This window comes from Eufriesea mexicana, unplaced genomic scaffold (genome assembly GCF_001483705.2).
Source record: "Eufriesea mexicana isolate 0111107269 unplaced genomic scaffold, ASM148370v2 scaffold107, whole genome shotgun sequence".
NCBI classification, from domain to species: domain Eukaryota; kingdom Metazoa; phylum Arthropoda; class Insecta; order Hymenoptera; family Apidae; genus Eufriesea; species Eufriesea mexicana.
In genome coordinates, this window is record NW_016908335.1 from 542,488 (window position 1) to 554,887 (window position 12,400).

General features: G+C 46.8%; 1 protein-coding gene across 7 annotated transcripts in view; it reads left to right on the forward strand.

Moving 5' to 3' along the window:
* Positions 1-9,365, forward strand: part of LOC108555348 (Protein tyrosine phosphatase 99A) — an 87,091-nt gene extending 77,726 nt beyond the window's left edge. For 4 of the 7 annotated variants that reach the window (XR_001890769.1, XR_001890772.1, XR_001890773.1 and 1 more), the window contains 12 exons: positions 1-80; positions 1,539-1,834; positions 3,299-3,519; positions 3,597-3,722; positions 3,797-3,969; positions 4,059-4,350; positions 4,428-4,599; positions 4,673-4,797; positions 4,883-5,160; positions 5,246-5,381; positions 5,497-6,059; positions 6,367-9,365. Coding sequence is in view for 1 of the 7 variants with exons in the window: in XM_017910955.1 (XP_017766444.1) it covers positions 1-80; positions 1,539-1,834; positions 3,299-3,519; positions 3,597-3,722; positions 3,797-3,969; positions 4,059-4,350; positions 4,428-4,599; positions 4,673-4,797; positions 4,883-5,160; positions 5,246-5,381; positions 5,497-5,964 (2,367 nt within the window). In the remaining 6 variants the exon portion in view is untranslated. Of the gene's footprint in view, positions 81-1,538; positions 1,835-3,298; positions 3,520-3,596; positions 3,723-3,796; positions 3,970-4,058; positions 4,351-4,427; positions 4,600-4,672; positions 4,798-4,882; positions 5,161-5,245; positions 5,382-5,496 lie in introns of all 7 variants that reach the window. The other 3 variants (XR_001890770.1, XR_001890771.1, XM_017910955.1) reach the window with 3 other exon arrangements.
* The last annotated feature ends 3,035 nt before the right edge of the window (positions 9,366-12,400 follow it).

Genomic DNA, 12,400 nt, shown 5'->3' on the forward strand with positions numbered 1-12,400 from the left:
TTCAGCAGCGGAGTGATTGCCGGGGTGATTTGCGCTTGTCTAGCCGTGATGCTGATGATCACGTCCTTCGTCCTATGGAAGTGAGGATCAATCGTTTGCCTTGCCGTTTTGCCGCGCGTACCTTTTCGTTTTGCACGACGCCATTTTCTCATCCATGTTCATTTCCATTCTCTCTTCGTCCCTCTTGGACTCTCTCTTGGACTGTCCAAACTTCGTCGTTCCAGCAAGAATCGTCCGACGATCGGCATCGGAGCATGAATTTATGGAATCGTGGTATTCTTCCCGAGTCCTAATAGTCACGTGATTGCCGCCCACAGTCTCGTTCACTCATTCAACTTTGCAAATGCAATACCTCTGCCCCATCATACGATAATAGGCATTCGGTCGTCATCGTGCAATTACGAACGATCCACGATGCAGTCACGCAGTATTAAATGGCACGCAGTCGGTGCGCCGTGCGCGATTAGTCCGCTCGTCGAGCGTTCAGTTTACCGGCTGGTCTCGTGGTATTTAGACTGACCGTGCACTATCATCGCTAATGGTACAGGAAAACAATTATACGTACGGTGAACATTCGGTTCTAGGTATTTCTCGGATTCACCGTTCCCTCTCCGTCGCGCGACAGACCCTTCCTTTTTCCACGACTCCAGCAATCTCTCTCCTTCTCTATCATCGGCTGACCTCTTATCGTTCGCGATAACGACCAGTAACAACGACAAAGTAAGGCTTGCCAGTCGTAAGGCGGCGTTTCGTGAGGCGAATCGTTACGTTTCGCTCGTTTCGCCCGTTTCGTCAGGAGTGGATGGCCCATCGAGTTCTCTGGTAGTCGTGTGCCAAAGCACGTGTCGCCGCGTGCAGTCTCTCTTATTTTCGCTGGTCGATCGCCATCGCTGAAGATGCTCAAGGACGTCGATTCATCCGTGATACTGTGCGACTCTCGGAGGAACGATTCGTAAAGAAGGAATATTTTCTGGGTCACGGACGGCGTGCTTCGGCAGGCCTGTGCCTGTGCGTTGCCCGCTCTCGTAGTCTATTCGAGGAACGTTCACCTCGATTCCTCCTTGCTCTGCCGATCGTGGAGATTTTCTGCACAAGCCTAGAATGGATAGTAAGAGAAGTTCATCAACGGGATGAAGAAGTTCCTCGAACTGTGAGTTCAGAAGAAAAGAAAAGAAAAGAAAAGAAAAGAAAAAGAAAGAAAGAAAGCGTTTGCCCTATTCGAGAATCTCTCTGTTTACGGGAGGTGATCATGGACGAATCGGGAACACGGAGCGCCATCGGTTTCCCGCGCGTTTCGTCGCTCGTAAACGACGATCGAATGGAAACGAATGACGCTCCGTATCTCTTATTGCGTTCAATTTCGTTGCAGTTCCGAGGCACTTTGATAAGGACACGTTCGATGAAAGAACGTCGTGTCGCTTTCTTGCCTTGATAAACCGTTTCGAATTTCCTCCACCGGCTTTCCATCCTTCTCCTTCGCTCTTCGCGTTTGTTTTACGTTTTCGTTTGGAATGCATGCTTATGACGAAACTCATTAGGCCTTGCCTGAGGCCAATTTTCAGGAAATGCTTCCACACCGCGTACTACTTCCTCGACTATCCGCCCCGCAATGTGCCCACCCTTCAGGAATGGGAGAACAGCGAGCAGGACGGGGAACGTACCGCGGTCGCCATTCAGAAGTTTGTACAGCACGTCGCGAGCCTACATGCGGATGGGGACATCGGGTTCAGCAAGGAATACGAGTTCATTCAATCGGAGAGCGACAAGTTCACCGCGGAGAATTCCCAATATGTTGAGAACAAAGCGAAGAATCGATACCTCAACATACTGGCCTGTGAGTAGCTAGCTATACACGGTGTGTTCGATTTCCAGACCGACCAGAGGGGGGCTCCCCTTCGCGGAAAGCTTTATTTCCATCGAGGCACGCACGGTTTCGACAGGTCCACGCAGCTCCTGTTTTTCTTACCCCGGCCCACCGGCGTCGAGCTTCTATTTTTAAGCGAGTTTCCCTTTCATCCTCGCGATATATCGCGAGGTTTAATTTCGTTCTATCCGCCCGACTGTCGTACGCTCCGCGTTATCTCTCGCGCAGTGGCGATCGAGCGCCCCGGTTAATCGATTAACCTGCAGCAATGGCACGTTTCCGTTTCTTCAAGGTTTCCTTCTTCTCTTTCCCGGTACGTTCTTTCGTCGGTTCGTCATCGAGCATGTAAGTCGACGAAGGTTTCACGCGTGTCGCGACAGAGACAGAGGCTCACAATGCGACAATTGTAATCGCGCGTATCGGAAGTCGGTAATCGTCGCAGCGTCGCTCGGCCTCGCGTGGAACTGGCCTCCAATAGAGCTGAAATTGCGCTCTAGCTCGCTTTCTATTTCAAACCGGACGACTTTCGTTTGATTCGTGAAATTCTCGCGTTTACATTATATAGCACCCGCGCGTTATGTCTCGCCGTCTCGTTAGGATCGATCAGAGTAGTAACGTCGCGCTTCCTTAGTCTACTCCCGGATTAGCCCTTGTTACCTTATTGTTCCGCACGTAGCATTCGTACTATTTTTGATAATCGATCGATCCTTATCTCACGCTGGAACGAAGGTCGTCTATTAATGTCCCATTGAAAACAAGCGCATCAAGTGCACGTTAAATTAAGATTCAACCTTCATTCGTTATTCATGTACATTCGCAACAATGGTGCTGATTCGAGCAAACGAGCGCTGTTCTTCTATCACGATAAGATCTCGAGTATATCAGGAAAAGTCCGGAACGAAAATCTTTCGCGATTTTACACCGATAACGTATCGGTTTTCTGCTCAGATAAGAAGAACGATGGCCACGAGTTCAACCGAAATCGCGCGCGATTCGACGTGTCGAAATTCGCGATGCTGCGAGCACTCGCCTCGGACGTTCGCAATGTTATCGGATTAACGAGCTGCTCTCGTTCGCTTTTAATGTGAGTGACCGGCAGCACTCGACAATGAGGTCACAGATGTTTCACGGCACAGCTCGTTAATGCCTATCAATGGTGGTGGGTGAGAGAGAAAGGGGGAGAGGAGAAGAGGTGATCACCTGGACGATTCGCGACGTCGGTTCACGGCGCTTTCAGAATCTAATTGAACGCTCTGAACGAGAAAATGGAACCGGTAACGGAACGTTTAACCGTGGAGGGCGAGTTTGGAGAAACGTAGAATTGCGGGCTCGGAATGGTCGATGTTGGTTAAAATATCTCGTTTTCTTTGTGAACGTTTTAGCAAGTTGCCGAGTGGTTGGTCCAAAGGTTCAGCGAAATATTTCTGTTCACAGACGACCATACACGAGTGCAATTGTTATCATGCGGCGGAGGACCACCGAAGAAGGGTCACGATTATGTGAACGCGAATTACATCGACGGTTGGCAACGTTCGCGGGCTTACATTGGTACACAGGGCCCATTGCCACCGACTTTCGATGGATTCTGGCGTATGGTGTGGGAACAGAGGGTATCGATCGTTGTCATGATCACCAATCTCGTTGAACGTGGTCGTGTAAGTGTTGCAACGATATTTTCTGCGCATCTAACCGCTTCTGTGTACGTGACGCTTTCTATTCTTCTCTCCTGCAGAAAAAATGTGATATGTATTGGCCTAAGAAGGGATCCGAGACCTATGGGTACATTCAAGTGACTCTGCTAAGAGAGGATGTTATGGCTACGTACACCATTCGTACTCTTCAAATTCGTCACATCAAGGTTGGTATATTCGCGAGAAAGAATTATCCACCTTCTTGATAATACTGACATCTAAATTATGGCGATATCCATAGGTCAAGAAGAGGAAGAACGGTGTCAACATGGGAGAACGTATAATTTGGCAGTACCATTATACTGGATGGCCCGACCATGGAGTACCGGAACATCCGTTGCCGGTTCTGAGCTTTATCCGGAAATCTTCCAATGCCAATCCTCCGGATGGAGGACCAATCGTTGTCCACTGCAGGTAGACGCAACCAGAATGCCCTGAAATGAATGATATTAGAAATCTGAACGCTTGCTTTAAATTACTAATCAAAATTCTTACCTTTTCAGCGCTGGCGTCGGGCGTACAGGTACCTACATTGTTATTGACGCCATGTTGAAGCAGGCCAAGTGCAAGAACGAAGTAAACGTATTTGGGTTCTTAAAGCACATTCGCACACAGCGAAACTTCTTAGTTCAGACCGAGGAACAGTACGTGTTCATTCACCATGCTTTGCAAGAGGCTATCGAAAGCGGTGAAACTAACATCGAGGCAAACAGCCTACTAGAGTATGTTCAGGACATGTTGAATCCCAATAATACCAATACCGATGCGTGGAACAACCTTGAAGCTCAGTACAAGGTACTAGTGATGTAACAGGATAAGTAGAGTATTCTAGGTTTTCTACGTGACTCTAATTTTACAAATTGTATCTTCAGCTGGTGACTTCGTGGAAACCGAAAGAGTTCAACCTCGTGTCTGCGATTAAACCGTGCAATCTGCACAAGAATCGTAATCAAGATGTCATTTCGATCGAAACAGCTCGCGTTCACTTGACGCCGAAGCCCGGAATCGATGGAAGCGACTATATCAACGCTACATGGATTGCTGGTAAGCGAACATTCTAAATGCTTCGTGCCAAACGTTATTTCGAAAACGTGAAACAAATACAATTTATTTCTAGGCTTCCATCGCAATCGCGAGTTCATCATCACGCAACATCCAATGGAAAATACAATCATGGAGTTCTGGCAGATGATGTGGGATTACAATGCACAAACTGTAGTCATGTTAACCGAATGTGACAAGGTACATAAAGTTCTTTGTTCGATATTTCTCGTCTTTAAGATTGAACAGTTGAAAGCACGACGAATAACGTCTAATTAATTCGCAGGAGTATCCCGAATTTTGGCCTACCGAGGGTAAAGATCTAGAGTCGGAGACCTTCCGTGTACGATCTTGTGGAATCAAAGAAACCGCGAGCGGAATGATCTTGCGCGAAGTCGCGGTCCGATCTCTACAAGACGATTACGAATTAAGTGCCAAAATCGTCCAAGGACCACGATCTCAGCCTGGCTTTTGGCCACATAACACCAACCCGCGACCCCTCGTAACTTTGATCCATGACTTACATCGGGACTACCAAAACGGCCCTATTGTTGTGATGGATAGGTAATTTTCTACTACAAAACAACATTCTACTGCTCGATGAACCTATAACGAACATATTAATAACGTTGATCGCTATTCGTATCAGGTTTGGCGGTGTCGAGGCTGCAATCTTTATTCTGCTTACAACATTGAACAAACAGCTGGAGTTCGAGAAGAGTGCCGATATCTACATGTTCGCAAAATTACTGTACATGAAACGGCCTGGAGTCTTTCGATCAAAGGTACGTCTTCCAGTCTATATATGTCCTTGTTCTTAACCTCAAATTTACGTGGAAAATCTTTGCAACGGATAATATGATGTTACAATGAGAATAATACGATCTGTTTACCTGACAGGAGGATTACGCGCTGTTGTACCAATGTTTGGAAACCATGCTGTCGTCAAAGAGTCACGACGAACCGGATCTCTATTCGATGGCTAACGGTCACGTGTCCACGATAACGGATCCCGCCGACGAAGCCACCTCATCGATGCAACACATGCAGATGGATTACTCTCCCAAGCCATCCATGATGAGAGAATACGCAACGGTGGAAGTGAACTCTATGTCCGATTACTCTATCTCGATCCGAGTGGACCATTCGATGGAACCGTGTAGTAGCAGAAGCAGCGAGAGCTGTATGTTCACTCACGCGGGAAACGAGCACGAGAAGAACATCGTTATGACCCATCGGAACGTAAGCTATCACAATCATCCGGGCAGCGTCTCTGTCATCGTTGACGCGAACGGTTACGTGACGAATGGCAGCATGCGTATGAGACCCGAGGGCATGGAGTCGAGCTGCAAGATGTTGCCTCAATGATGCCTGCCGATCTTCGGTTGCAGTGTTTCCTCGAGCCGGTCTGAGCCGCTGTAACCGATCGAGCTCCTCACTGCCCGAAGTGTAATCCTGATTCTGTGAGTAGCTTTTCAGTGCTTTTTCTCTTCCTCGAGAGTAATTGTAAATATCCCTTACTCTTGAATAATCATCAGACACACATGGAACGCTTCGAAGATTTACAAACAACCTACTCACCTAACGCGTCCTTCCAAATGTAAACATATCTCGAGTATCATGTTCTCGTAGGTTAGGTTACGTTAAGAGACACACGACTAGAGATTTAGCTGCAAGAAATGTATACAACGTCGTTAGGGTACAGGTGGACAGAAGAGTTGAACGAGCGTGTTTACAAAGGTCCTCTTTTTTTTCTGACCCCATATGCAGGCCACAGCGCAAGGAGTTCCAGATTGGACACGTCTTCGCACAAACGGAAGAACGGCGATTCGATCCTAGGATCAGCCTAAAGAGGACTCTCGAGCATCTTTAGTGTAAATAATTAGTCGCGTTAGTTTGCACGCGTGTACGTATATGCTCTTGAGAACGTCGACTGACCGAGGGTATGCGTACACGCGGTATAGGAAAAAAGAAAGAAAAATGGGGGTCCTGTTTCCGGTGTTGCTGGGTGCCAAAAACCACTTGTTAACGCACGCCACCCTGGACCTTCGTTTAACGTTGTTCATCGTGTAAGTGTACACTTCTCGTTTTTGTATATACACACGTCGAGACACATTCACTCGCATACGTGCACACTTATACATAACCTCACTCACGGACACATGTACACGCACCTCATTTATGACCACACGTCCATACACACACACACACACACACACACATGCGCACGTATATGGATATGTACGTGTAGTACCTTTAAGTTGGATCACTCGACCACTTCTTTACCAAAGAATCGTTTATATTCGTTCTCGTTTCGTTTTAAGTCCCTTCTTTCCATGGTTTTATCGTTCAGCTCAAGACCGACCAATCGAATTCGCAATGTCGTGCACGCGTTCTGATCGAGAACACGTACCGTCTTTTCGTGACATACAATTAGGGGGAAGATGGCGCCGATGAAAAATTTGACGTATTTAGTTCACGAAGAACTTTCTCCAACCTCTCTTCATCCCTCTGTCTCTTTTCGCCGCAGCGAGCATGCAATGCCACAAGGAATTGAGGATCCAAACGTTCGTAAACGCGTCATCGTGCGTCGATTCGATTCTTTCGAAGTTGTTCGAAGAAAATATGCAGCGGAATGCAGGGAACGATATTTAACGAACGGAAAAGGGAATTACGCGAGAATCACGCGAATAGGACGCGATCAAAGTCGTGCAGACGAGGGTATTCGATGATTAATCGTGATCGATGAGAATGGTAATAAACCGTGACGAATCGCAACTCGATCGCTGTAAATTAACTCGATGGAACGTAGCTAACTGCCAATGAGCGCGCGAAACCTGTTGCGCGAGCATGTCGCGTCTGCGCGCGCACGTAAGGGAGAGAGAGAGAGAGAAAGAGATTGCGAGCAAACGTGGTCTATCTAACCTCTCGATCTAATTAATTAATGTCGTGATCCATTTCTAACGTGTAAGATTCGAATTAAGCGAAACGCGAAAAATGTCCCGCGTGTAACTAGAATTTTCTTCTCACGATTACGAACCGCCAAGTTTCGTTGTCCCACGTGATTTCCGCCATGACCGACCGAGCATTCGAGTCGCGACAGAAGAACAAGGAGAAAGCTACGGCGACGACAATCTGAAGCGTTCGATAATTAACGAAATTAATACCCAATCGCAGAACCTGCGCTCGGTGATATCAGGGATAACCTTGATCGGTGTATATCAACGATAAAGCGGCTTATAGAATAACGCTGATCAGAATGTGATCCAACGAGACTTTATTGTGATATAAAAGAAAAAAGGGAAAAAAAAGGGAAATACAATTCGACACTGTTGTACCGTTTATTCTAGCCACGAGTTCCTTTGCCGCGCGATCATTTTTCTATCGAATCTACCATCCGGAAGACTGTTCTTTCATCTAAGATTCTTATATACACTTGTACGTACGATAAGTCAGTATACTTTACGTAACGCGAAAACGAAAACTGCCTGTGAACCGCGACACCTTCGATCCATCCTCTATACGTGTTTTTCTACCATCTTGTATACGTTGTGACTAAATCGCCGACGAATGATCAATCGTCCCTCGTTTTTACCTTTTACTACCGTTTAACGATCGACGACGTGGAAGATTTAACGACAAAAAAAAGAAAAGACATGAAAAAATTTCAAAAAAAAAAAAAAAAAAAAGGAAAAAAAATATATGTGTGTGCATGTATGTAACCGTGTCCGTGTTAATAAGACGTATGTAACCGTAATCCACGACTGAACGACCTTTTAAACTCGTTATCGGTTTTAACTCGATGTCGATGTAGCCTACTTTAAACGTAAAAGAAAACCGTGTGCTTCTTCCTTCGGGCTGATCGACGCGATGGAACGAGGAATCAAGGTCTCGTTTCACAGCGAAATAATCATTATCGTTCTTATCACCGTTTTTAACATTCGACGATACTCGGCACACCTTTATCGAAAAAACTCCAAACGTTGATCAGCGCGTTTCGAAAGCAGTTCGTGAAGGATCCCGAAGGAAGATTATAAAACTTAGGTGTAGTTCGCGTGTCGGAAAGATAGAGGGCAAATACCCAGGCGAAGTTGTTGCGGTTTCGTTGGGTCGGCGGAGGATCGGCAAAGCTGTATTTCTTGCTAACTTTCGGACACGTCGGCGAAGCTAAGAAACGCGATAACGAAGCGATGAAAAGAGGGAGGGGGCGAAGGAGACACGCCAAGAAAAATTAGGAAAGAAAAAAAAGAAAAAGTATGAAAACGAAAATAAAATAGAAAAAAAAACGCGGGAAAGGCACGACAGATGGGACATTCGATCTCTCGATCTTTGGCTTTCTTGCCCTCTGTTCCACCAGAACGTACACTTTCGTTCAGCGAATTCGATCGTGGACACACGTTCGTGTCTTTCATCGACACGACACTCGCGTGCATCGTTTCGATAGACGAAGGAACGTTGGTCGATGATTCAGTAACTAAGCGAGCGTGACCGCTTTGGAGCCTTACGACGAAGGCTTCTGACGAATCAGAGAAACCGAGCCGACGTCCAGCATCGAGCGCACAGCGTTCGCATAGACCAAGGAGCTCGTTCGGTTCCCTCTCTTGCCGATAATCGCGAATTTTTCACGAATCTCGACGGAGATTTCATTACAAAAACCGGTGGATACACGCTTCGTGGAGAGGGAACGAACGGCGGTGTTAGGGTCTGTTGCGTATTAGCCGATAAAAGAGTAGCAGGATACGCGAGTAGCTCGAGCTGGACAGAAACAACACGATGTCTTCCTCCTCGTGAGCAGGAAGCATAGGCAGGGAAGGCATCGCGAAAGTAGATAATTCCTCTGGACCGATTGAGCCAGCGAATCCCTCCCTACGACGAGAAAGAGCTAAAGATGTCTGTACCATATGCGATATATTATATGTAATATCGGTTCCGCTGTAATTAGGGATAATTAGAACGCGAGAATGTTGTCGACCCGTGCAAAGACGTGTCTGGACGCCAACTACACACCGTATACATACAGATATGCACATGTACACAAAAGCCACACGGATGCACACTGCAATACCGATCGCGAAGATTCGGGAAAGGATCGACGACGAGCACCCTGTAGGCTCTTTTTAGCGTAAAAATAGTAAAACACCACCGAACGAACCGACTGTTGTTAGCTGCTTAAACGAGCAAAAACAGGATCACACGAGAAAACGCATCGTATACATAAACAGAGAAAAAGTATATAAATATAAATATATATATATAAATATAAATATATATAAATATATAAATATAAATGCAAATATAAATATAAATATATATTATATTCAGATATTTATGATATGAGCGAGAACTACACACACACACTGTAACGTCGCGTTTTGAATCGCCACGCGGGATACCGTGACGCGCATGCGCACTCGCGTGCGCGTGCAACTTCTTCGCCATTTCGCGGGTGTTCTCGTGAATTGAGCCGTGTGATAGTTGGATGGGCAACTCGCGTGGACACCGTCACTCCAAGTCCCTCCTATCCACGCGGAACACGGAGGAAAACCGAGGGGAAAAGCGTAAATCGGTTTTCCTGCCGTGCACGATGCCACGGTACCTCGTCGAACGGCGCGCCGAATACGAATCTGTACTGTATTTTACGATAAGCACCGTAAATTCTGAGTGTACCTATAACGGTTACAAAAGGACATGAGAGATGAGCAGAGAGAAAGAGAGAGAGAGAGAGAAAGAGCGCGTGTATGTATGAGTGAGGAAGCAAATAGATGTGCAACGAGGGATGCATGTGGACCGACCGATCCCTGGGACACAGGCGATCGGCCGGCGCATCGTTTATACATATATAAATATTATACATAATTAATTCGGAGGATAACGAGATAGGTGTGTATAGAAGGATAATTTAGACTCTAGTCAGCATAACACAATCGTAATCGACGACGCACACGTTTTTCTTCTTCATTTCGTTTCCGTTCTTACGTTGTCACGGGAGAACGCGTTATTCATATCGTTCCCATCGTTGTTTCTCTGTACTCGATGCGTTCGGGTTTTTCACGTACACACAGGGACGAGTTGTAATGAACGCGTGGCTGCGTTTACGGCTGTTCGTTTGCTCGGTGGGTTGGGGCAGGGGGGTGCGTTGGCGCGGCGCGGACTAAAACACAGTGTGACGTTCGTAGTAATTGTCGTTTCCGTTCTCCCTCTTAATCTTATCTTCGGCTCTTTTTTTCCCCACCCGGCAATCGTTTCCCTTCGCATCGTCTGCTCACGGTTAATCACGGTTAATCCCCGTTCTTCGATAAACCATCCGACGCTCCATTTTTCCAAACATCCGTCGCACGAGCCGCTTCCGTTGGACGCCTTGTTTCGATGAATCGTTTCCGTATCGAAATGCTGGTGAATTTTGTCGAACTGCAGCGATGAACGGACTGCAGACGCAGCCATCCAATTGCCCGATAGAAGATAAAGCGTTCGATGTAAACGACCATGTATCGAAGGCCTAAACGAACCCTCGGAGTATCGTTTGGTAACCGCGAAAGGTTCGCGCGCGATCGGGCCCGACAAAGATGGCGACGGGCAGAGAAAAGTCGAACGCTTGATCGTACAGTCGACCAAAAGTCATTAGAGAATTAGAGGGACGAGAAGTATCATCGGGGAATCGGTTCTAGCCGTTTAGACGTAAATTCCGGCTCGAACGATGCTACCTTATTCGGAATTAGAGAATCCGCGCGCGGGGAACGTACGACGTCACGCCACCGTAAGACTGCAACGCGACAAACAAACGAATTAATGGGGTTAAAAAGGGAGAAAAAGATGAAAAATGTAAAAAAAAGAGACGAAAAAATCGCGACGAGACACGGTGTTTTTTACGATTACTATATTATATCACGATTACTATGCGTTTCTTTCCGGCGTTAGTTTCCGCGGCATCGAGTCAATCGACGCGCGACATTTAAATGCAAGTATTCGCACAGGCCTACGATAAGAGAACTCTTTATATACGTATCCATGATGTTTCACGTGTACACTAAATAAACATGCATTAATTGTCATTCAGCTAATCGACACGATCGGACGACATGCGTAGCGCCCTAGAGAAAAATGGGATAACGACACACCGAGAAGCTTTTGCCTCCTATCGAAATGGCGGAACGACTTTTTACTCGCGTTTCACACCTGCAATTGGCCTAATCGACGGACCCTATCGTCTCTCACCTTTCGTTCCTCGAGCCTTGAAATTTCTGATGACACGCTACTTCCGCTAGCACGGCGACGTCGTAATGGAACTGCACGAGACAAAGAAAGCAACGCTAATGGAGACTACGAGAGAGAGAAAGAGTGAAGACGGATTTACATGGAAAGTTATTTTCTGTTCGTCATGGATCCTTCTAGCGAATATCGCGCGTGAAATCAACGTTCGATCGAACGTGCAACCGTGCATACGATTATTTTCCGCGAATGGTAGCTCGTTGGCGAACGTGTCGTTCGCGAATACTCCGCACTTTTCTAATCCGCCATTTTCTCCCTACGATTAATCGCCATTTGCAACGAAACGCCGCGAAAGAAACTTATCCCCGCGTTCGCCAGCCAGCGGTCGCATTAGCGCCCGAGAGATCGCGCTGCAGTTGCATTACGATTAAGCATATGCGACCTCTTTCAATTCGACATAGTACAAAAATCCGCAGAGTCGCGAGAACTCGAAGAAAAATGCATAGAAATTTAGAGAACAACCGGCAGCTCGAACCTTAGCGATCGTACCGGATGTTCCGGTTGTCGTCGAGCACAGGTCCCAAAAGCAAATGGCGCG